General features: G+C 37.2%; 3 protein-coding genes across 14 annotated transcripts in view; 1 reads left to right on the forward strand and 2 right to left on the reverse strand.

Moving 5' to 3' along the window:
• Positions 1-6,964, reverse strand: part of REXO5 (RNA exonuclease 5) — a 38,701-nt gene extending 31,737 nt beyond the window's left edge. For 2 of the 6 annotated variants that reach the window (XM_043560344.1, XM_043560339.1), the window contains exons 1-4: positions 5,841-5,948; positions 5,297-5,438; positions 2,240-2,352; positions 830-956 (exon numbers count right to left, since the gene is read on the reverse strand). In XM_043560344.1, the coding sequence (XP_043416279.1) occupies positions 830-956; positions 2,240-2,352; positions 5,297-5,434 (378 nt within the window). In that variant the 5' untranslated portion in view covers positions 5,435-5,438; positions 5,841-5,948. Of the gene's footprint in view, positions 1-829; positions 957-2,239; positions 2,353-5,296; positions 5,540-5,568; positions 5,647-5,840; positions 5,949-6,831 lie in introns of those variants that run through there. The other 4 variants (XM_043560343.1, XM_043560342.1, XM_043560341.1 and 1 more) reach the window with 3 other exon arrangements.
• The window catches only part of ACSM3 (acyl-CoA synthetase medium chain family member 3), a 78,439-nt gene that overhangs the window by 8,131 nt on the left and 44,866 nt on the right, over positions 1-25,442 (reverse strand). For 2 of the 4 annotated variants that reach the window (XM_043560351.1, XM_043560350.1), the window contains exons 9-14: positions 24,571-24,651; positions 19,495-19,596; positions 18,197-18,324; positions 17,988-18,087; positions 15,112-15,231; positions 14,335-14,726 (exon numbers count right to left, since the gene is read on the reverse strand). In XM_043560351.1, coding sequence (XP_043416286.1) covers positions 14,640-14,726; positions 15,112-15,231; positions 17,988-18,087; positions 18,197-18,324; positions 19,495-19,596; positions 24,571-24,651 — 618 coding nt within the window. In that variant the 3' untranslated portion in view covers positions 14,335-14,639. Of the gene's footprint in view, positions 1-14,334; positions 14,727-15,111; positions 15,232-17,987; positions 18,088-18,196; positions 18,325-19,494; positions 19,597-24,570; positions 24,652-25,442 lie in introns of those variants that run through there. The other 2 variants (XR_006294213.1, XM_043560352.1) reach the window with 2 other exon arrangements.
• Positions 5,898-15,261, forward strand: ERI2 (ERI1 exoribonuclease family member 2). Of its 4 annotated transcripts, none has more exons than XM_043560346.1 (9): positions 5,898-5,993; positions 7,277-7,344; positions 7,430-7,513; positions 8,728-8,855; positions 9,603-9,759; positions 10,743-10,843; positions 11,110-11,191; positions 11,762-11,850; positions 12,050-15,261. In XM_043560346.1, exons 1-9 carry the CDS (start codon positions 5,971-5,973, stop codon positions 13,352-13,354), a joined length of 2,037 nt encoding a protein of 678 aa, XP_043416281.1. In that variant the 5' UTR covers positions 5,898-5,970; the 3' UTR covers positions 13,355-15,261. The 4 variants fall into 4 exon arrangements, with proteins under 4 accessions (XP_043416281.1, XP_043416284.1, XP_043416283.1 ...); XM_043560349.1 differs by having other exon boundaries at positions 12,840-15,261; XM_043560348.1 differs by having other exon boundaries at positions 14,425-15,261.

Below are 25,442 nucleotides of genomic sequence, written 5' to 3' on the forward strand. Positions count from 1 at the left end.
ACAAATTGTCTTTGCTTCTCTGATTACAGAGGAAAGTCCCCTATATTTTTCAAAGCACTTCTATCTATTATGTTAATGGACAGCTTGCCAGGTAGGAAAGATGACACAGCCAGGCTTAGAGTTTGAGGGCTCCAACCTTAGGCTCACTTGGGCTGAAATTCCAGCTCTGTCACTTACTAGTTATAACCTGAGCAAGTCACTCACAGTGTCCTTATTTATAGAAGACACCTGTACCTCTCACAGAACTACTGTGAGAATTAAAGATAATGCATGCAGAATGACTGATGTAGGTCCTAACACATATGTAGTGTTCAATAAATGAAAATAAAAAAGAAAATAGAGGCTCAAGGATTTAAATTAGTACTCACCAAGTCCAATCCCTCAGGGTAAATGGATGAAACAGTTCAATAAAGAATAGAGGTGGCTATGGGAAAATGGAGAGCACATGCCTCTTCTAGAGATAACAGCTGCTATTCAGCTGCACATACTATTCTAAGGATGTCCAATCTTGTGATATTGTCAAGAGGCCAAAAAACATAAGACTTTACATAAACTGTATAATTTTTGAAAATATCGTAACCCAAATAAAATAGGATAATATCAACCTGGGGACTACATATAGATTGTAATCTGGTAATAAATGTCTTGCCTAGATCATCAAAGAAAATCGGAGACAAACCTAATCTCAACATGAGATCTCTTTTTTGCTTTCTACAACCTCTACTGTTTCTTTTATCAGGTTGCCAAAGAGCATAGTTTGAGAGACGTGCACTAATCTCTGGATAAGAGGACCCAATTCAGGCCTTAATACAAAGTTTTCTTAACTTACATGCGTGAATGCCTTTCGGAGAAATCCAAACTCCATATAGAACCTATAAAAGTGTAGCTGGCTCATTCCCTGCAGTACAAAAACCACCACGTTGTTCAGCTGGTTTTGGTGAAAAAGCTGGCACCAACTGTTGAAAAATCAAACCAAAACAGCTAAAAATGACACCATCAAGTCAGTTCAGACATACAAAAGAAAAGTGTGGAAAAAAAGCAGCAAGCAACAGTTAATGGAGCTTATCATCACTCACTGACTGCCTGGTAAAGAACAGCTTTTAATGCACAGAATTCAAATAAAGATCTCGTGAGATAATTATTTATTGCATTCAAATCCAAAATCCTATTAAGATTTGCTTTAAATTGGAAATAAGGTAATTTTACATATCCTCAAGATCCCAAGCTGCTCTGCAGTCCTTCCTAAACAAGTAATCACATGACTGACCTCAAGAAAGCCAGTTTTAGATAAACTGACAGACTAACAGCAATATGCGTTAATGTAGAAGATGGCTTTTGAGGTATCTAGCCAATCTCTCTCAGATAGATGTCTGAAAAACTTTGAAAAGTTTTGAAACAATTTGTATCAGTATATATAAAAAGCAGTTTTCATTAGATATTTAACAATGGCAGTGAAGATATCAGAAAAAAATCTCTTTCACCCTTCACATAAAGGGAACAAAAAAGATTGACTGGGATTCTTAACATTTAATCATATTATTTCAATCGGGTCTCCACTGGGGGTTATAAACCAAAATACCTATAGTGGTGCTGGGGAAGGTCATTGAAAAGACATGACTGCAGCTGACCTGTGAGCTGCTCCAAGGACACAGCCTTGAGATAGTGATGTGGTGTTGAAAACACCAGCATGGTATATGTGACTGAATCCAGTTAAGGCCTGTATGTACACTTTTAGGATTTGGCAGGTAGGTGTAGAGATCTATTTGTTTTGCTCCTACCCAAGACCAGCTTTGTATATGCAAGTTCCCTTTGCTTATTATTAAAACTGCCACTTACCAACCTGAAATGGCCTGCCTCATTCTTTAGTCTCTCCCTGCCCTCCAAGTAAGGGGAACTGGTTTCAGTTTTCACCCAGAAAGTTCCAAAGAAGGTTGCAAACCAATAAGCAGCCAGACAGATAATGCAAAAAAGAGAAGCAGGTCAGGTAGGACACTAAAGAGTACATGCCCCTATTCAGATTTGACAAATTGTTGCCATTTGGGAATACAGGGACACCTGCCAGATCTTAAGAGTTTTTTGAATAAAGTATCTGGATTTTAATAAAGGAATTCCCAAATTAAATATTGGCAACTAGTATAAGAAAAATTTAGGATATTCTGTATGGTAAATAAACAATGTAAATTAAGAGTATATGGCCCTGTAGACACAAGTTTGAAACCTCGGGTCATTTATCTCATACCTGGGTTTAGAAACATTGGAGTTGCCCAGAACTGCATACTTCAGCAATTCACATAACTGTTCATGTGTTACTTCACAGTTTTCAGCAAATAAAATGGTAGATAAGCGGGCTTTCTGAAAAGATAAATCAGGGCATAACAAATGACTATTGGGAATAACATAAAGCAAAGCAAATTATTAAACCATTCTAGTTTCTGATTACTTTAGCATATATGCAAATGAGGGGTCTAATTGAAAATGAAGGTCTAAAACAACAACCTATGATAGGACATTATTAATATAGTGTTTAAGAAACATTGATACAGAACCTTAATTATAGATACTTGGTTACATACTAGAGATAGTAGGATGAATAAAACAAGATTCATGCTCTCATGTTCATTTTACTGAAGTAAAAGAAATGCAAAAATAGGTAATTCCAATGCAATGTGGGCAAGTGCTATTATAAAGTATAGGAGTAAAAAAGGTTAACTGCCTTGGGGGTTAGAGAGTTTGGGGGATAGCTTCATGGAGATGAGAATACTGGGGCTGAGTCTTGGAAATAATTTGTCAGCCAGATAGGAGGGAACTTTGTGTCTAAACATGTAGTTTTATTTGGCTGGAGCCAAGATGGCATGATGCAGAGCAGAGGAGATTTGAGAGTATACAGAAGAGGGAGCCAGATCATAGAAGTTCAATGTGGTCTACGGTAAAGAGTCTGACATTATTCTGGGGAAACAAGGAGTTCACTGAAGCTTCTCCCTCCTAAAATAGCTATGCACTTATATTTGGTTATTAAAGCAATTCATGCTTGTGAAAAGAGTCAGATAACTGAGAAAGGTAAATAAAGACAATAGGTAAAAGAAAAAAGAAGTCATCTGTACTTACAGAAGTCAGAGATAATTACCACTTTCATTTTGCTTTGGGAGGCAGCAGAGTAGACTGGTTAGGAGCTTAAGTCCCAGACTCCTACTACTTGAGTTCAAATACCAAGCTCTACTATGTAGGACAAGTACCTTAACCTAAGACTCAGTTTCTTCATCTACAGAGCAATTATAATTCCACCTCATGAGATTTGGGGAAGATCAACGAGGTAGTACAAATGCAATATGGTAAGACTGACATTATCATAAGTACTTAATAAACACCAGACATTATTATTGCTATTGTTCCCATGAGTTTTTAAAGATAATGTTGAGCACCTATTAATTAGCCATTTAACAGTTCTGAGCACTTCACATCTATTAACTCATTTAATTCTTACAGGTCTTTTAAGTGGCTACTACTTTACCATCATTTTGCATAAAGAAATGAAGGAATGGGTAAGTGGTAGAACAAAGACTGGAATACAGGCTCCAAAGTCCAAAATCTTGATCTCTATACTATACTGCCCCAAAGGATTATACTATACATTCTGTTTGGTAACCAACTCCCCCCAGCCAAATAAATAAATAAATAAATAAATAAATAAATAAATAAATAAATAAAATAAAAATTTGCATCTTTCCATAGCAGTTAAATATAACAAATACAAATTTTAATAGTCCATTCTCTAAATTTACCTCAACACCTAAAATTTATGTGAAAAAAATTCATCATCGAGGACACTGTTTTTTGTAATAAATTATGAGCATCGTTTTAAAATTCCCTGTACACCTGGATAAATTCTCCAGATAAGTTCCTGATCAAAATAAAACCTACAGTTGATCCTTCACACCTTTACACATAGGTTTAAACTGTGTGGATCCACTTATATGTGGATCACTTTTGGTAAATACAGAATAGTGCTGTAAATGTATATATATCCGTGTTATTTTCTAATTTGGATGGTTGCATTGTGGCTACATAGGACCGTTTCTAGGAAATACATACTAAAATATGGGCGGTGGTGATCATGAAGCATTGTTTGCAATTACTTTCAAATGCTGGCCGGGGATGTTTTTGGTACTGTTTTTGCAACTTTTAACTTTGAGAGTGTTTCAAAATAAAAAGTGATGAGATTGTCTATTTCCTGAAACTTCTCACCACATTAACCCTTAAAAAGTTGTTCTGCCAATCTGATAGGCAAAAAAAGAAAAAAACAAAGAATCCCTTTTTAATAGATGTTTTTAACAAATGTTTTCATAGCACTAATTCCCTTTTAACATACTACAGGTATCCCTAGCTTTCTGAAACCTTGTGTTCTGCCACTTCCCTCTTAAAAAAAAGATCTGTATAATCACTGTACCTGTTTTCACTTTTATTTTCAGCATGTTTCACAACAAGCCAGTTACAGAAGCGGGCACCCCTCGCAATTAAATTGGCACAGCCAAGCTCCTTCTCCAAGGACTACACTGAACAAGAAGCCCCCATAGCTTTGATCTGTGTCTGTGAGCATCTACACTTTATCTCTATTTTGTGTATTAGTTAGCAAGATCTGTCCTGAGATATCTGAAAGCTTAACAGAGGTTATTTAGGGGGTATGAAAATGCTTAATTTTTTTTTAATAAATAAATGCTTCTTCGCTTTACACCATTTCAGCTTACATTTCACAGGAACGCTCTACTTTTGGATAGTGGGGGAAACCTGTATATAACTTCTATTTGTCTTTCCACTACAACTAAGGAGGAACCTTTATTTACTGATTCTCCAAGTATCTAGGGCAGTGCCCAGCATATGGCAGACAAGAGAAATCTGATGACTGAAGAGATGGGCCACATATATTTGGCTCTCAATAAATGGCAGGGATGATCATCAGCTTTATTATGTCCCTACTGGTATGTAAGTTGTACGAGCGCCGGGAGTTTTGGTTTTCTGCACTGGGATACCCCCAAAACCTAGAACAATTTCTGGTACACAGAGCAAATTGTTGAGTGAAGTATTTGTTGAGTGAACGTTCTTTTAGGGTCGCAGGCACCTTACTAGGTTTAAACCGCCAGTATCAGCCCTGAGGCAGGTGGTAATCCACTATCGTTCCCACTTTACAGAAAGCCTAATGAGTGGGTGAGGGCGACCAGTGTCCAGGGAGGATTTGGGGCCCAGAAGGCGGCTGGGGAGGCTCCAGCCCCGGGACCGCCCACTCGGGCTCCCCGTTGCTCACCTTGGCCTCAGGCTGACTCTCCTCAAGTTCCCAACGGGCTCTCATCGCCTCAGCCGCCCCGACCAGCATGTTCGGGCCTCGCCTCCTCTTCCTGCCCTTCTTGAGGTGCCTCCCGGCCCTCTCCCTCTGGGGTTCCATGAGTCTGTGGAGAAAGATGTACGAGAGCTGAATAAACGCCGCCTCCTGACGGGGAAACAGCTGGGGCTTCGACAGCCTACCGCCTCCCTCAAATCCTCTCTTCAACTGCGTGTACGGAGACCTCCCAGACCTCCCTTAAAAGCAAGGCTGCCAACGATCCTCCCCGTTCCACGGAGGAGAAAACAGCACCGAGACCAACGGTTTTACCGTCCGCTCCAGAGGCAAGATTCTAAACGGTTTTCCAACGGCTCTACAACGGTTCCCCAAAGGCGCAAACAGCGCCTCCGCCCGTTGGAAAAGAGGAAAGTTACTGCCAAGAGCCTTCCCTGCCAAACCACTCCCCGCGCCCCTCCGAACCCCGCAAATGCCGAAGAGAAGCCGGGCAGAGAAAACAGGGCGCAGCTACCTCCGCCTCAGTCGCAAATAGAACCGCAGCCTAGGCGGCCGCCTCAACCGCGCCAGGCTTTTGAACGGACCGGAAGTGGGAGTCTGACGACTTCCGGCAGTTGGGCTGGGAGGAGAAAGGAGAGCGGAGAATGGCTACCAAGAGGTTGGCGCGGTACGCGAGGGGTTTGGGGGGCTTGGGGTGGCTCCTGGTCCGGCGCTGGGGACCGCGGTAGGGCTAGGCAATGGGCATCCGCGGTGTCAGGCTTCATGCTCTGTATCCCGGCGTCTCCGACCTGCCTTCTCTGGCCCGGACTGAAAGATCTCTGTCTGGACCTCGGTCTCGAGCCTCAGGCCGCCCTCTGCGCGAGGGTGTAAGGACCGGGTTCGCGACTGTGTGGCGTTGAGCCCGTGTCTGCCCATTCTAGACCTCGGGAAACGGGTTAAAGGTGACAGGGCCTGGTAGGCCGTTCCGAGGTCTCAGACAGCCCCCACTGCACCTGTCAAGCGGTTCACCCCATCACTTCCTAGTGATACGTTTAATTCATAATGTCAATTAATTGTGGCCTTCTCCCTGATTCCCGGTCACGCTGTGCACATTTCCGATTTCTAGATGTACTGTAATAATGTATTAGAAGATAGCATGGGCTTCAGAGTTGGACGATCCTAGGTTCACACACCAAATCTGTGTTCTTTGGCAAATCACCGAGTGTTTTCTTCTCCATAAAGTAGAGGTAGCAAAAGTGACTACCTCGTACCATTGTTGAGGATTGAGATCACCAGAGTTCAGTGCCTACTATCTAGTAAGCAATCAAATAAATATGAGCAATTATTCCCAGCTCTTTGCACTTCCATCACACCTCCTTTTTCTTCTTTTTTTCTTCCCCCATCACACCTCTTAAACTAAAAACTACAACAGGAAGTGTCTGCCTGGTTAAACTCTACCAATTGTCAGAGTGGTTTGTCTTAACATCTGAGTAAGCCCAGCCCTTTCTGTGGACTCCAGTTATTACCTTACAGTCTTTTACCATGAATGTCCAGTTTCGTTACGCAGGTATATTTTGAGCTCCTAGAAGACTGGATCAGCCCAATCTCCTCAGAACTGTGCTTTGCGCATAGCAAGGGCATGAAAAATGCAAAGGCAAAAATAAGTTTGTCAGTGCGTCTTCTGCAATCACTCAAGTTCCTCAGTATTTACTGTAAAATAAGGGGAGCAGAAAGAATTAGTCTAAGTTTGCCAAATATGAACTTTGAGGCTCATGCTGGTAAAATGACTACTAAAATCAAAAGAGGGTGACAGTCAGTATAAGAACCAAGGTCTTTTGCTCTCAAAGTCTAGTTCAATTTCCTCTAACATTGATACATTAATAATGGGGGTTATATCATTAGTTTGTTAGCATATTCAGACAGGAGCGTGAATGAGTTTGTTGAACATACTGGGTTGTTTTACATTTTTAGGCAGCTTGGATTAATTAGAAGAAAGTCAGTTGCACCAACAAATGGAAATGTAGGAAGAAGCAAATCCAGTAAGTAGTGTGCTTCATTTCTTTACATGTTGTATCCTTGCACTTTTAACGCCGGTAAAGCATAAGGATACCCTTTGTTTTTCAGAGCAGTTGTTTGACTATTTAATTGTCATTGATTTTGAATCAACATGTTGGAATGATGGGAAACGCCACCAGAGCCAAGAAATAAGTAAGTGTGGACTGCTAATGACCAAAGCTAGCCCTAGAGGAATCACTTTAAAGTTTATAGATACAGGGGTACCTAGATGGCTCTCTTGATTAAGTGTCTGGCTCTTGACTTTGGCTCAGATCATGATCTCAGTTCATGGGTTCAAGCCCCATGTCAAGCACTGCACGGGCAGTGCAGAGCTTTTTTGGAATACTCTTTTCTTCCTTCTCTCTGCCCCTTCCCTGCTCACGCACGCTGTCTTCCTCAAAATAAATAATAAATAAACTTAAAAAAATAAAGTTTATAGAATAAAATCAGTCAATAGTGTATTTTTCTTTTCAAATTTTTATTTAAATTCTAGTTAGTTAACGTACAGTAAAATATTGGATTCAGGAGTGGAATTCAGTGATTCATCACTTACATACAATACCCAGTGCTCATCCTAACAAGTGCTCTTTTAATACCCATCATCCATGTAGCCCGTCCCCCACCCACCTCCCTCCATCAACCCTCAGTTTGTTCTCTTTTAAGAGTCTTTTACGGTTTGCTTCCCTCTCTGTTTTTTTCTTTTTTCTCCCCTTTCCCATATATTTATCTATTTTGTTTCTACATTCCACCTACGAGTGAAATCATATGATATTTGTCTTTCTCTGACTGACTTACTTCACTCCATCCATGTCATGGCAAATGGCAAGATTTCATTCTTTTTGATGGCTGAGTAATTTTTCATTTCAACAGTTTAAAGAAAACAGATAGTTTATGAATTGGTAGTTTACTATAAAACCTGACTTGACCAAAGAAGAGAACAAAAACCTAATATCTAAATGTATCATCATATAAAATGATTTTAGAATTCCATACAAAATTTCAGTTGTATAGAAACTGAAAAAAATACCTTTGCAAAAAGGAGTACATTTCAACTTCCGTGTGGTCTTCTTATTTAATTGTGGTATTCAAGAGTTTTAAGTAGGTATACTCAAAACTTTAATATTCTGACTTATTCTTTGGCATAGTTTTATTATAACTGTTATATCACACTGTTTAGGTCATTTTAATATGCTTTTACTGAAACGATGGTATATGATGCTATAAGCTATATATATATATATATATAAAATTTATGTATATAATGTATACAGTACTGTATGATGGTACATTATGTTTAATTTAGAGTGGTTACATCATCAATATAACAATTATACATTCCAGTGTCAATTGGTGATTCTTTCATATAGTTGAATTTCCAGCAGTATTGCTGAGCACATCAACTGAAGAGATTGAATCTGAGTTCCATACTTACGTTCAGCCTCAGGAACATCCGATTCTTTCTGAGTTTTGCATGGAACTGACAGGCATAAAACAGGTATGCCCTACTCTTTTCCCTTTCTCTCTTCTCATCCTACCCCTCTCCCCCAGAAACAAGTAAGTGTGATGCAAATATTAAAATTCATCAATCAGTTAAGGGTTGCCTGGGTGGCTCAGCTGGTTAAGCATCCAACTCTTGGTTTTGACTTAGGTCATGACCTCACTTTTCATGACATAGAGCCCCGTGTCTGGTTCTGTGCTGACAGTGTGGAACCTGCTTGGGATTCTCTCTCTTCCTCTCTCTCTGCTCCTCCCCTGCTTACACTTTCTCTCTTTCTCTCTTAAAATATATAAACTTAAAAAAAAAACATAAAATTCAGTAATCAGTTTTAAAAAGAAAGGGAAAACTATATACCACTTGGAATTAGATTTATGCACTGTTAGGAGAAATAATGTTCCCTCTAGAACTCTGTCAGAATCTTTAAAAATGAAAAAGAATAGTATAAAAATGAATATCAAATTTATTTTATGGAAATTAAGTGACATCAAATTTCTGTCAGTCAGGATTTAATTACTATATTTCTTTGTGATTTTAGGTAGAGCAACCTAATTTTTCTTATCTTGCAGCATTCTAATCATTATATTCTCTTGCATGTGTTTTAATATCTTTTTCACTAAATAAACTCTTTGCCAGTCCAAACTTCTTCTTTTTTATATCCCCCTATAGTGCATAATTATGTGCTAATGATGTGTTCAATAATTATAGAATTTTATTGTTGAATTCAAATTTTGTGGCTTTACTCAGGCTCAAGTTGATGAAGGAGTCCCTCTGAGGATATGCTTATCTCAGTTCTGTAAATGGATTCAGAAGATTCAGCAACAGAAGAAAATTATTTTTGCTACTGGGATTTCAGATCTGTCTAATTCTGAAGTAAAATTATGTGCATTTGTTACTTGGTCAGGTAAAAAATAAGTTAATATCTATAAATCATAAATGAGTAGGATTACTACTATGTAATTCTTCATCTGTAGTAAGAATTATACTTGTTAACCTCTTGGGACTCAAAAAGAAATCTAAGTGCCTAACAGATGTTAACCAAGGAAAGTAAGTTTATTCGTACTTTTCAAATTACCACTCTGGGATACCTTAAAATTTTAAGACTTAACTTTAAGAATATTTTTAGATTTTTCCTCTCTGTTCTGGTTCCAGGCAAAGATGATTTAGTGAAAACTCTTATGCTATTTTCTACAATCTTGAATAAAAATCTTAATTCAACTCACATCCTTTGTTTTCACACTAGGAAAAAATAGGTTATTAAAGTAGATGTTTTGTATGCCTGTGATATAGCATTGCCATTAATAGGCATTGATAGCAATGCTGTGCCATTGATAGCATAGCATTGATAGTCATATTTGGTTTTAGGTTTCTGTAAGATGTCTGGTTTCTCAGTTACATTAGTTTTTTCCTAGAATTTTAAAAACAGATAACCTTCTCCATGTAGGCCTTGTAACTTGACACCTTATTCTTCTTTTTGAAATATTTAGTGTGTTTTTTGGGGTGTTTAAGAAATCATTTTGAAATTTAGTTACCAACTTAATTTCTTAATAGTAAATTATGTAAAGTGAATAATTGTTAGATATTAACAGCAATGAAATTTTATTTTATATTATATAGTATATTGTTATAGCATACACATTATAGCTTATACACTATATATGGTACATATACTATAGAATATAGTATGTTTTGGTGGTATACTGTATATTATGTATATTATGTTTTTCTAGTATATATGCTGCCGAAGCGAGCACTATATTATGTTTTTATAAATTTTAGTATTTTATTTTATATCATCTTTCAACCTTTTATTTATAAATGTTGATAGCATAAGTAAAAACTGCTTGGCATCTTTGAATTTGTTCTATTTTAATATACTTAATGCAGACTGGGACTTGGGGGTTTGCCTGGAGTATGAGTGTAAAAGAAAACAGCTGTTAAAACCTGTGTTCTTAAATTCTTGGATTGATCTCAGAGTAACTTATAAGGTAAGCGTCAAAGATGGGGGCATGTTCACTTTTCTTCTGCTGAAAAATGATGAAACTTCATCCCACGCATGGCTATAGGTTACTATAAATGAAATGTTTTCTTTTGAAACTTTTACATAAATACATTTTTTAAAGTCTGTAAAACAGCACAACATAATAAACACATTCCAAATCTAATAGAACTAAAAATTATGAAAAGTAAGTGGTTAATATATAGACTTTCTAATAGTAACCTTTTTTGGATATGTCTTCTTTTATTTGATTAGATTTTCTATAGAAGAAAACCGAAAGGACTAAGTGGTGCCCTGCAGGAAGTGGGAATAGAATTCTTGGGAAGAGAACATTCTGGTTAGTATAAATTAAAAATAATTTTATTATCTAAGTCATTTGATTTTTACAAAATCTTTCATATGAATCTCATGTTTTTGGTAATGTCATTAATAAAGAATATCCTTCAACCTAAAAAAACCTCCTAATCTATACTATACCATTCAAATTATTTCTGACTTTCAAATTACTAGTATTGTAGGATAAAGACTGCCATCTAGTGGGTTAGTTGCTAAAAAGAATGGAAATTAGCTAAATCAAATGGAGATTTAACAAATGCCCAGATAATACATTGAATTAGTGAAAAAACCAAACAAGATCATTAGATTACTCACAAAACATGGCCCCTACAGAATGTTGCTTACAGTTTTGCGAACTGTAATAGATTTTTATCATCTTCTCTATAAATGTGTGTGATCTTGTCTTTTATTGGTACAGTTGCCACAGCTTTTTGCTAGTCTAATTTATCATGATTAAAATTAGTAGATGATCATAAATAGTATGCTCCAATTTAAATTGTGATTTCTTATTTTTGCTATACTTCTTTATGCTGGTACTACTAAATTCAGTGTTTGATATCTATTTACTCAGGGTTGGATGATTCTCGGAATACTGCCCTTCTTGCTTGGAAAATGATCAGGGATGGTTGCTTAATGAAAATTACAAGGTCCTTGAACAAGGTTAGTGGTATTTTGCCTCTTTATTTTGTTATATCAAACTCCAGAAGTAACCATAGGTTCATGGAAATACAGATACCATTGCATGCAATCATTGATAAATCAATGAATGATGACATTTTTCTTTTTTTGTCAAATCATATAGTGTATAATAAATAAATTATGAATGTACAGTTTCTAAAGCTATTCTGTGGAATCATAGGTTCCCACTAAGAAGAATCCCAAAATTTTGGCCAGAAATTTGAATACGAATCAAGTTGAAGAAGCATCGGCCTGCAACAGTAGCATTTGGGGTCTGAGCACATATGATAGGGAGCCTAAAAATACAGTAAATTCTCATGAAAAAGTTCAGTTGAGGTCAGCTGGTGTGAATTCTCCTGTAAAGGGACGAGATCAGTTCCAACTAAAGAGCAATGTACAAGTGGGTCTTCATGGTGGCAAAGGCTATTTATCTCTTTTTAATACAAAGCCCTCTACTTCCCTGGAGCAGTTGCAGTCTCCCAGCTTGAATACACCTATGCAGAAGCACATAAAAAATGAACACCTTGCATTTAGTACCAAACCTAAGTCTTCAACAGTTAGTTCAGAATTGGTACTTATTTCAACTACCATTTCATCTGTTAATCATATTTCTGATATGGAAATGAGTTCTGCTCTTGATTGTTTACCTATGTTGGCTGATTGGGAGGATGTAGCTTTACTGCCAGCATCTCAGCCTGAGCAAAATATAGATTGTATACCTCCCATTAATGACTCAAACTTAGACACTTCACTTAATTCCATAGAAAGATTAATGATTTTAAAGGAAGGCACAGAAGAAACTCCTCAAAACTCTGAGACCTCTAAGTCTATTGTTTATAAGAGTCCACATACTACTATTTATCATGTAAAAGATGCCAAAGATCAAGGTTCAGTTGCTTCTGACTTTAAATTACCTGAATGCAAATCAAGTAGCTCTAACAGTATTAATGCCAGTATGTCTCATCCTTCAGTTTTGGGGAAATACCCCCTCCTTTTAGGTAGTACTAAAAGGAATCCATCCAGTCTCCCAGCTTTCCCACCAGCAAAAAAACAGTCCTTCACTATTCATGAAGAAAAGCCTACATCATCTGATGGCTTCCCAGTGAGAAGTTGTTCCCAGAAGGTCCTCCCCTCTGTCTTAGCTTCTACAGTTAACCTAGAAGGACCTTGGAAGAGTGGGAAAATGACACCTCCATTATGCAAGTGTGGCCGAAGATCTAAGAGACTTGTTGTTTCTAATAATGGACCAAACCATGGAAAAGTCTTCTTTTGTTGCCCAAACGGGAAATACCAAGAAAATAGAAAATGTTGTGGTTATTTTAAGTGGGAACAAACACTTCGAAAGGAGAGAGCCAACAGCAGCATTCTGTCTCATTCTCCGGGGGGACCCACTTTTAGTTCCCCAGAAATAAGCCATATTTGTGACAGAAATGTAAATTTTTCTACTAAAAATTCATTGAGACTCAGACCTTCAATGAGGAATTGATAAACCTTCCCTATGACTAAACTGTGTTTTTACTTTAATGTGACTTTTTGTGTGATAAAGAGAAAAAAATGTATAGGGCTACAAGTCATGGGGACTTAGCATATCTGAGTTCTGTAGACTGCACTGGGGCTATTAAACACACATTCATGCACACACACTGAAAATGAGAAAAAAATTGATTTCACCCACTTTAAATTTCCTTGATCAGTTATCTAACACTTCTCTTGTATTCATTCATCTATGAATCCTGATTGTTCCTTGAATTTCCAAACATCATGAATATTCTGATAATCGTCTTACACTTTTATTTTTGTCATATATTAACGTGCCAAATTTATCATACTTTTATCAAAAACCACAAATATTTTGTATATTCTATTAGATTAGATATAATAAACAACAATAGTATATAACATCCTTCTTTTACAGGTAGACCTTGAAATAAATTTAAACTGTTTTTAAATTACTTGAATAAAAATGTGACTATTAAAAATCCCTAGTCTATTTTCAGGTAGACGCTTGTACTTTAAGAATTAGGAAATCTGATATATTTTTTTATTTTTCTAAAAACTTTTATTTATTTATTTTGAGAGACAGAAAAAGAGCACGAGAGGGTGGGTCCAGGGAGGAGAGGGAGAGAGAATCCCAAGCAGGCTCCACACTGTCAGAACAGAGTCTGACAGCAGGGCTCAAGCTCATGAACTGTGATATCATGACCTGAGCCTGAAATCAAGAGTTGGACACTTACTGACTGAGCCATCCAGGAACCCCTAAAAACTTTTATAATAAGTTGTTTAGTTTTATTTCAAAGCTTGAAGATTTGTTCTGATTTGTACATCAACATACCAGAAGAATTACTCAACTAGAGTTTGAAAACCAACACATCAGAAACTTGGTTTGGATAATACATGTTTAAAAATTTCTCAGCAATTGATGGTATTCTTTTTATATTACCAAAGTCATGAGAACATTGACACTAATGCAGAGGAATTTACCGAATATTTTATTTCAAAATTCAGCCTCTGATGTTATAACCACAAGATATTTGTTTAAAGATTTTTTTTTTTAAGGAATCCCTGCATCCAATGTGGGGCTCGAACGTACAACCCTGAGATCAAGAGTTGCATGCTCTACTGACTAAGCCAGCCAGACACCCCAACCATAAGTCATTTTAAATCAACAATTTACAAGTATACTATTATATTTTTAATCACCTCTCCATAATCTTGTATTTGTACAGTCTTTGTTTTATAGATACTATGATAAATAATAGAATGGAATGGATTTAAATCATTTCCCATTCTTTCTTCCTTAGTTCATTTCTTTTTATCTTCCCACTGATAGTCTTTGGCAACTCTTGAATAAATTCTACCTGTTGGTATCAAGGGAAGAAAATTAGCCAAGAAGTTTTCATCTTTAGACAAATCCAATTATGTAGCAGTTTTATTATCTCTAAGTGAAAAAATTAAGGTACCCATCTGGGTGGGTTTTGGTAACAACCAAAACAGCAGAGGTATTGTTGAGTTTTTTCTTGGTATTTAGTATTTACTACAAGTCCAGTTAGCCAGATGACCCAGAAAATTATGTCAAGAATTTCATTTTAATCTCAAAGATTCTGAATCTTATCCATGTCATTAGTTCAGTTTGGAATATTTGGTGTGACATGTTTGAGGAGAATATTCATTAAAATGGAAAAAGTAAACAGCTGAAGTTTTTCAGAACACTAAGCAAATTGTCATCATAATTAGAATACCTACCTTTCTGGGATATTTATAAGGTGCTGTAATTTTTTTTACATGTTCCTGAATCTCCTTTTTTAGTTGTTCTTGATCATGTGACTTGTAATCATGGCTCAGAACAATAAAAGCCTTTACTACCTGAAAAAAAAAATTTTGAAACACCAGGAAGATATGTTATGCATTTTTATGTTTCAGTGTGTCTTGTTTACTTTCTCTAACTGGGAATCTAAGTGCCTGGGATTGGTGGCAGAAGGCCTCATAGGGTTTGATCCCAGCTCTGTGCTCTTAAGCCAGCCATTTGAGTCCCACACCTCCTGTTCTGTATTCTAATTCTGTATCTAATTCTTACCTAAAAACATCTTGAACTTTACTTTCTGACCTGTTTGTGTTTCTGAGCTGTCTTTGCTCTTGACTTCTTGCCTCATCTTTTATTTCCTTCAAGAAAATTTCTTCTTAGAAACTTGACAATGTACTAAGTACAGTCTCTTGGGTAACAACCTAGCCTATCTAGCCTACTTTCTAGGTCCCCACCCTCAGTATGGCCCTTATAAAGAGTATTCACACTTAGTTTGCCATATCCTTGTGGAAGGGAATGGTTGAGACTGCACACTCTTTATTCCAGAGACACTTGTGTTGATGTAAGACTGTGAAGATTCCAACAGCCACTTTGCTACTACTCTGACCAATTACCTGGCCCTGAGAAATGAGCAAAAGTGGTAGTGACCGTTGTTCTCTAATTGACAGAAGACAGGGAAGACTTCATCACTTTATGCTCACAAATGCTGTTTTTCTAAATTCACTCTTCTTTAAAGTGTTCTGGAAAATCCTGCCCAGTTTTTGGATCATGTATATATGCATTTATACAATTTTATCCTATCCATTTTTTGATATTTCATAAAATGTTTTTGTGTTTATACCTACTCTTCTGCTTTATCAACATTTTTATGAATTAAATTTATCCTTGCTATAAGTGAATAATTCAGATGCACATTGAGAACTAATATTTGTAATTATTAGTTTGCATATTGATGACTTGTACACCTTGGATAAGGTCTACTTTATTTTTATAAGTCTTTATAAATCATTACATAAGATGGTAAACTAATAAGGAACACCCTAACATGGTTAAGAGCATGAACTTTAAAATCAGACAGCCTGGGTTCGAATCACACTTGGTTGTGTAATCTTGGGGAAGTTAGGATACATTTTGGTGCCTCAGTTTCCTTCTCCAAAAAAAAAAAAAAAAAAGAGGTTGTGAGAATTAGATAAGCTTACATATACAGGCCCTGTGTAGGGCTTATAATACCTGGAACATGCTAAGTCATCAGAAATAGTAAGTATTAGTTGTAGTAGTATTAGAAGTACAAGTTTTTTGTTTTTTGGGTTTTGTTTTGTTTTGTTTTACAGAGAGAGTGTGTGAGTGGGGAGAGGGACAAAGGGAGAGAGAGAGAGAATCTCAAGCAGGTGCCATGCTCAGCATGGAGCCCGATGTGGGAATTGATCCCATGATGCTGGGATCATTACCTGAGCTGAAATCAAGAGTCCAGATGTTTAATTACTGTGCCACCTAGATGATCTGTTTGTTATTTTTGTTTTGTTTTGTTTTGTTTTTAAAAATTTTTTTAACGTTTGTTTATTTTTGAGACAGAGTGAGACACAGCATGAACGGGGGAGGGTCAGAGAAGGGAGACACAGAATCTGAAACAGGCTCCAGGCTCTGAGCTGTCAGCACAGAGCCCGATGTGGGGCTCGAACTCATGGACTGCGAGATCATGACCTGAGCCGAAGTCGGCCGCTCAACCGACTGAGCCACCCAGGCGCCCCTATTTTTTGTTTTTTTGGTTTTTTTTAAATTAAAATCCTTAAGTGGGCTTCAGAATTTCTCTCAAATTCTATGCAGAATTTTGCATTTTTATGAGAAGAGCCAACAGTTGTGCTATTTAATATAGTAATCACTAGCCACATGTAGCTGTTTAAATTTAAATTAAAATGAAATAAAAATGTTCTCAGCCACACCAGCCATATCTCAAGTGCTGTATAGCCATGTGTGGTTATTGTATTGGATGGTGCAGATAGAGAATATTTATGTCTGTCATTGCATTAGTCTATGTCCAATGTCCTTCAAATTCCAAAAAGCTGTGTGATCCTACTGGTGGAGTTCAGAGTAAAGGAATAAATTTTAATCACCAGCTCAATTCCCTGCTCTCAGCTATCTGGAATATTGGGGGCCTTGCCTGGCAAAGGGGACCTGAAGAGTGGCATGGAAACTTTAAACCCAAACTACCATTTGACCAACCCCAATAAGAATGAGCTTTCAAGGGTGCCTGTCTGGTTTAGTCAGTAAAACATGTGACGCTTGATCTCAGGGTCGTGAGTTCAAGCCCATCATTGGGCATTTACTTTAAAAAAAAAAAAAAAAAAAAAAAAAAAAAAAAAAAGGAAGATCTTTCAGGACTCCTGTCTTATTCACAGCTTTTTTTGAATTCTCTACTTGGCTACCTACCCAGCCTACTTCTAATTGCTGCCTCGGTTCCTACCTTTGACCTTGCTCCCACCCCTGATATGTGATGCCAGCCTATCCTCCTCAACTACATAAGGGACCATGTTGTTTCCAAACCTGGGGAATAACGCGATTCTATCTAGCTGACCTCTGACATCCTATCCTACTGTGAACCTGAGTTGTTGGCATTCACACCATCCCCGCATGGAAAGAATTCAAATTCCTTATATATATTTTCAGTCTTTAGCAATTCTTTCCTGACTAGCATATTTACTGACTGTGTGACTTGCAAAGTTAGTGAATGAATCATTTAATTGTGTTTCCATAAACTGTTGAAAAGTATGTGTTAGACAGCCAACAAATTATAAAGTGGAGATGAATCCATTTTTTGTACCTCTCCCCTGATGGGATCTGGGCTGCTGACAACAGCTGCCTCTGCAACTGCAGGATGCTCAATCAGGGCACTTTCTACCTCAAATGGTCCAATTCTGTAACTGGGAAATAAACATATGACAGGAATATATAAAGGTGAGCAGCAGGTTCACTCTAGAACACTGATGATCAATTAACTTAGACATATGCACAGATGAAAAAGAAAATTACCCAGAGGATAATATGATATCATCTGATCTTGCGACAAACCAGAAATACCCATCTTCATCCATATAGCCCCGGTCCCCAGTGATATAGAAATTGCCTCGTAGGGTTGAAGCTGTTTTTGTAGGATTATCCTGTGAAACAAGTAGCATTTTGTTAATATTACTGTGAATGTGATTCTTCTGTTCGGTCGGATTTTTAAGTGTTGAAGGAGAAAAAAAAAAGTTTGGTTTCTTTGAGAAGCCTTGGAATGAAGAGAAGCCAGTGCAGGAAGTAAGGATGCAATTCCAGCATTGAGCTAGCCCAATCAAAGAGAGGTAAACTACAGTTACAAAGACTAGGCATGCTGCCATCCTGAGAATTGTCTATGATGATCACTAAACTCTCTGCAAGAGTTCAGAGCTCCAAGATATGGGCTAATTAAGTCTTTTGCTAAGTGGTTAATATCTAATACAGGTAGGAAAAACGAGAAGTGAATGCTTAGAGTTAAAAGAAAGCACCAGCACCTAATAATTCAAAGAGCAGTTTTTCTGTTTTTGTATTTTGTTTTAGAAACAAAACCGGTTCTGCAACTTGGTAGGAGGAAAAATGAAGGATTTATGTAAAATTCACTGACAAGTAGAACCTGGACTTTTGATTATATTGATGCAAACTTTAAAATATATATACTTCAATTAGACATGAAAATAGGTCTGCAAACAGTAGGGAGCCTGTAAAGGCTCTAGTGAAAGACATTTACTTAATCCCACTGCCCCACTTTCTTTCCCTCTCACTGCTGTTCAGAAGGGAAACCACTAATCACATTTCAGGAAAATGATTGGGTGCTGTCTTCTATTGGAGATGATCAGTGTATACAAAGAGGGCTGTCTTTCTAGGGCTCCCTTCTCTTACCCTCATGGGCCTGGAGCAGTGATCTAGCCCAGGGAGAATAAGCATTTGGGCGTTTCTTCAGTTTCCTACCTGAGGGATTACAGTTCAGGACAATGAGTCTCTCAAAAAGCCAAGCACCTATCCTACGTGTGTTTTGTGACAAATAGGGATAGTTACCAAGCACTTTTTAAAATATGTATTTTTGTATTATTTATTCATTTTGAGAGAGAGAGAGAGAGAGAGCAGGGGAAGGGCAGAGAAAGGGAGAGAGAGAACCCCAATCAGGCTCCACGCTGTCAGCATAGAGCCTGTTGTGAGACTCGATCCTACAAACCATGGGATCATGACCTAAGCCCATATCAAGAGTCAGTGCTTAAATAACTGAGCCACCCAGGCTCTCCTTTTGAGAATTAAATAGGAAATAAATCTCTTACTATGTAATGAGCAAAAAGGCCAAGTGGTCGATTAGGTAGGACTTGAATGCCAATATCTCCTTCTTCTCCAGGAGGTAGGACATTGCCATTTACGTCTAAAATCTAGGATAAAATAGAATGATTTATTTAAGGGAATATTTTATTTAATGTGCCAACATGTTAAATTTTTACTTTGCATGTTTTGTTTTGTATTTTAAGTATATTTTAATTCCCAGAAGAAATATGTTTTACTTAAATTCTTACTGCAAAATATATTTTAAAATGCAAGTTAGCAAAACGTGAAAGAAGAATAAAAAATGTCTTTAATTTCACTACCAATAATCACACTTTTGGTGATATTTTTTGAGACAATATAGACATAGAAAAAAATAGAATCACTTTATATATACCGTTTTACAGCCTGCTTTTATCAATTGGCAATATATCTTGATTATCTTTTAAGTAAATATTTCATTACCAGTTTTTCAAAATTTAACTGTGGAACAAACAAAACCTTACTTCAGGAGCCCATTACAAGCGAGGAAAGGGGAATGTTCTCTGGTGGAGACACTGGTGATATGTCAAAAGTCTTGCTTTCTTACCTTCTCCCCAGTCCTCCTGATTCTCTGAAGTGCCTAGCATTTCGTAAGCACTGACTGCATTCCAAGTAATAAATGCTAGAGCTCTACATACTCCACATGTATTGTTTTCTTTAGTCCTTACAACAGTCCTATCTGGTTATCACTGTCACTATGCTCATTTTACGTATGAGGAAACTGAGGTGCAAAGTTTAAGCAACAAAGTACATGACTGAGCTGGAATTCAAATCTCAACAACCACACTCCAGATCCTATCCTTTTTCATCATTACACTTCTTTGTAGAATCTCTTTAGGGAGTTAGTCCACTTTTGAAAAATCCAGATGCACATTTCTCAGGTTGATTGCTTAACTCATGCTCCAGATTTTGCTTTAAGTAACTTTTAGCTGTTTTTAAACATGAACACTCTACTTTTACATATATCCTCCAAGAGCCTTCAAACTCAGGTTTGTGTGAAATGGCTTGTGTGGAAAATAAGGGTATAATACTTATTTGGCACTTTCCAGATGGAAATGAGCTATGTCTCCAAAAAGAAACTTGAAAGGCAAAGGAATTCTAAATGTAAAATCTTACTTTTAAGTTCTTGTAAATTAAAAAATATAAATTCCCACCCAGTCATCTAAAGAATATTTGGCTCCGGTATCAAGGAATTACTGATGGAAAGGAGATGTTTTAAGAGTTCTAAATACTTCTTACAGAATACTCTTTAATAGATGAGAAAGAGACAAAATGTTCTATTTCTGGAGAGAATCATGTTCCTTATTCACGTGTTCTTAAAATCATGAAAATTATGGGCTTTGAGCTTTGAAGTTGCAAGAATCTCATATCCAGCTGGTTGGAGTATATCCCCAGATTCCAGGATGTCACTGCAGATGCTCTTATCTAGGTAACAAAAGCAGTAATAAGAGCTCTTGGGGAAAAGTTAAAAATGAAGATAGCTGCATTAGGGAAATGCAAATCAAAATTACAAGGAGATACCGCTTCACACCCATTAGGATGGCTACTATCAAAAAAACAGAAAATAAGTGTTGGTGAGGATATGGAGGGATTGGAACCTTTGGACATTGTTGTGGGAATGTAAAATGGTATGGGCACTGTAGAAAACAGTATGGCAGTTCCTCAAAAAATTAAAAATAGAATTACCATATGATCTAGCATTTCTACTTCTGGGTATATACACAAAAGATTTAAAATCATGTTCTTCAAGAGATATTTGTAATAGCTAAAATGTGGAAAGAACCCAAGCACCCACTGACAGATGAATAGAAAAGCAAAATGTGTTATAGCCAATCCAGTGGAATATTATTCAGCCTTAGAAAGGAAGGCAATGCTGACACATGCTACATGGATGAAACTTGAGGACATTATGCTAAGTGTGATAAGCCAATCACAAAAAGATGAACAGTATGATTCCACTTATAAATAGTAGTCATAAAAACTGAGAAAAAACTGAGGGTTGATGGGAGGGTGGGAGGGAGGGGAAAGTGGGTGATGGGCATTGAGGAGGGCACCTGTTGGGATAAGCACAACATAGAGTTGTCATAGAAAGTAGAATGGTTGCCAGGGCTGGGGGCATTGGGGAATGGGAAGTTACTGTTTAATGGATATAGAATCAGTTTTATGAGATGAAAAGAGTTATGGAGATGGATAGTGGTAATAGGTACACAATATTATGAATGTATTTAATACCACTGAATTATGCACTTAAAATGGTCAAGATGATAAATTTTATGTGTTTTTATTATTTATTTTTTTTATTTTATTATTTTTTTTAATGTTTATTTATTTTGAGAGACAGAGACAGAGCATGAGCAGGGGAGGAGCAGAGAGAGAGACACAGAATCCAAAACAGGCTCCAGGCTCCGAGCTGTCAGCACAGAGCCCGACGCGGGGCTCGAACTCACAAACCATGAGATCATGACCTGAGCTGAAGCCGGACGTTCAACTGACTGAGCCACCCAGGCGCTCCTATGTGTATTTTATTACAATAAAAAATTGGGGGCAGTTTTCCTCTTGGCCACATCCTTTGTGCATTCAAATATAGTTGCTCCAGAAATCCACAGGACTTAAATTAGTGGGGAAGTGGTGATACATTGCTGTTGGGATTCATGTGAGTACAGCTGTACTGTGAGAACTTCATAGCAATGCATGTTGGGAATTGTCATTAAGAGGGAAGAAAGGAACACAACTTTGTGAAATGCCAACCTGATTGCATATAACGCAGACAAGAGAAGGCTCAACTATCAATATTTCTTTCTCCAACCTAAGGCATCCTATAAACCAATGAACTATTATTAAGCCTGTTTACAGAATGTAACCAGGGCTCCCTGACCATCTCTTCTTAGAAAAGCTTTTCAGGGGTGCCTGGTGGCTCAGTTGGTTAAGTGTCCGACTTTGGCTCAGGTCATGATCTTGCGGTTTGTGGGTTCGAGCCCCACATCAGGCTCTCTGCTATCAGTGCAGAGCCTGCTTTGGATACTCTGTCTCTCTCTCTCTCTCTCTCTCTGCCTCTCCCCCCCACCCCAACCCCGTCTCTCCCTCCCTCTCTCCCTCTCTCTCTGCCCTTCTCCCTTTCGCACTCTCTCTCTCAAAATAAATAAATAAACATTAAAAGAGAAAAGAAAAGAAAAGCTTTTCAAAGGAAGGGAATGCAAGGGAGAGCTGAATGATAGTAATGGCACCTATCTTTTAGACCTTTATTATGTGCCAAGAACTTTGTTATGCTCTTTAGGGATATTATCTCATTTAATCCTCACAAGAAACCTATGATACCAGTTTCATTATTAGGGCGACCAACCATCTCAGTTTGCCCAGGACAAAGGCAGGAGAGTGTCCCTGGGATGTATGACTTTTAGTGCTACAACCAAGTAAGTCCCAAGCCATTCACCATAGTCCCTATTTTACAAATCAGGAAACTGAGACTTCAACAGTTTACCCAAAGACATTCAGCTAGTGAATAGTAGAGCCAGATCTGTGCCATCAGGCAAGCCTATCTTTAAAAAAAATTTTTTTATGTTTATTTATTTTGAGAAAGAAAGAGAGAGAGTGAAAGGAGGAGAGAAGAAGACAGAGAGGGAGACACAGAATCTGAAGCAGGCTCCAGGCCCTGAGCTGTCAGCACAGAGCTGGGCATAGGGCTCAAACTCACAGACCACAAGATCATGACCTGAGCCGAAGTTGGAAGCTTAACTGACTGTGCCACCCGGGCACCCTGAGGCAAACTTATCTTTAAACAAGGTTCTCAGCAACGTTAAAGTAAGGGAAAGAACCCAGCATCTGGTTTATTCTATAAACAGTGACGTCAGCAATCAATTTCATCTAAATTTTCTCAGACTTATCTAATCATAAGAACTGGGGCACTTGTTTAAAACAAAGATTTCATTTTCATCTAGAAGGGGCCTGAGAATTAGTGTTTTAAAACAAGTATCCAGGTGATTCTTATGATCAGAAAAGCTTTGGAAGCATTGATCTAATCCATAACTAACCCTCATTTAGTTTGGTTCTAAGCTCTCCATTCTGTAAGCTCATCCATTTTGTGTTTTTGTTGCTATGCTATGGTTTTCTCTTATATATTAGTGTAAGTTCCTTTGGGTATGTTGATCTGAGAACATTTCTAACCCTGTAAAAAGTGTGCAGATAGGAGAATAGGATGCTCCCTAGGGATCAGGTGGTACTAATGGCCATGGTTAAAGAAAGCCAGGAAATGGCCTGGTAGGACTAGGGAAAGATAAAAATATTTCAGCCACTGTAAACTGTAACTTCCTTTGGCCTACTTGACCCCTCAGGAGGTCTTGACCTCCTTCATCAGAAAGGGCACAGTATGATGATGTGATTAAGAATATAGATATTGGAACCAGATTGCTTGGAATTGAATCCCAGCACTAGTAGCCACTAGCTATGTGACTTCTGGTGAATTCCTGATCCCTCTCTGTGCCTCATCTGTAAAATGGTTCTTTTTTATTTTATTCTTTATTGAATGACAGTTGACATACAATGTTATATTAGTTTCAGGTTTACAATATAATGATTTGACAAGTTTATATATTATGTTGTGCTCACAAATGTAGCTACCATATGTCCTCACACATGATGATTACAATACTATATTGTATTGTATTGATTGACTATATTCCCTATGCTGTATCTTTTATCTTTATAACTTATTCATTCTATAACTGGAAGCTTGTATCTCTCATTCCCCTTCAGCCATTGTAAAATTGTTCTTATATTGGTATGTCTCTTATAGGTTCTTTCTGGGAATCAAATGGATTAGTACTTATAAAATGCTTAGAACTGCATGGCACAAGCCACTGCTTTGCTAAAAAAAAAAAAAAAAAAAAAAAGGAGACCATTAAACTAATATCTCTAATCCATTTCTAATACGTGGAAATTAAGATATCATGGAAGTAGCATGAAATCATCACCAAAACTAGGAGTGTAGGGGTAGGTGGTAAACAGATTAGGTTGTTAAATATTCTCCTGGAAGGGGATGTGCAAACCTTAACATCAAAAGCAGGAGATGGCTTTCCCATTGAGCCAGACTTGATTTTCATTCCCTTAAAATTTCCACAGATTAGCACCTAGTTAAGAAGAAGAAAGAATAAAGTAACATTACAACTAACTTAAAATTAATTTATTCACCCACATGCATTCATTCAACAAATAATTATCGAAAATTTATGATGAACCAGACTCAAAAATAAAACAAATTTTCTGCTCTCAGGGAGTGTAGAGATAGACACTAAACAAAGACATACAGTAAAGTTATAAGACTTAATAAATTGATAATTACTAAAATGTCCATATTTATGAAAACATACCTATATTAGCATGATACTTGTTCTGCTCTTTCTATTTAATACATTTGTAAATTTTATTTTTGGTATATTAATTTTTGACCACTCTTATGGTTTATAAATAGAAGCATTATAAAAAGACACTATGAAAAATTTCTTTCAGCCTTTCCCTTTTCTGCTCCATTGTATGCCTCCTTTTCCTTACATAATAACCACTTTTGTTATGAGTTTATTCACTTCCTCTAGAATTTCTTCTTCTTATGTCTACAAGCTCTTTAAAATAACCCCTTTTAGAGTATACTTGCCAAGGAGTTATCTAAGTGAACTCTTAATGTTTTAAGTAGCAAGGAACTCAGAATTTTCTGTTTTTGAGGCAGCTGTAAGAAAGTTCGCTCTTTCATAAGGGGAAATCTGTCTGTTGATCTAGCATTCTTTCATTTAAAATATATTTTAATGCCCTTGCCCTGATCAGGTCTATAGTGGTTTTTCTCAGTGAATGGCTACTTAAACAACTGTATCTGTTACAGTTGTAACTTTTTTTTTTGTAACTGGTTTCCCTCCAACTTTCTTTAAAC

This window comes from Prionailurus bengalensis, chromosome E3, assembly GCF_016509475.1.
Source record: "Prionailurus bengalensis isolate Pbe53 chromosome E3, Fcat_Pben_1.1_paternal_pri, whole genome shotgun sequence".
Taxonomy (NCBI): Eukaryota; Metazoa; Chordata; class Mammalia; order Carnivora; family Felidae; genus Prionailurus; species Prionailurus bengalensis.

Coding starts and splice junctions, on each gene's coding strand:
- ERI2 (XM_043560346.1), top strand. CDS start 5,971: ATGGCTACCAAGAGGTTGGCGCG. Junction 9,760..10,742: donor TGCATTTGTTACTTGGTCAG/GTAAAAAATAAG, acceptor TACTTAATGCAG/ACTGGGACTTGGGGGTTTGC. Junction 10,844..11,109: donor ATCTCAGAGTAACTTATAAG/GTAAGCGTCAAA, acceptor TTATTTGATTAG/ATTTTCTATAGAAGAAAACC.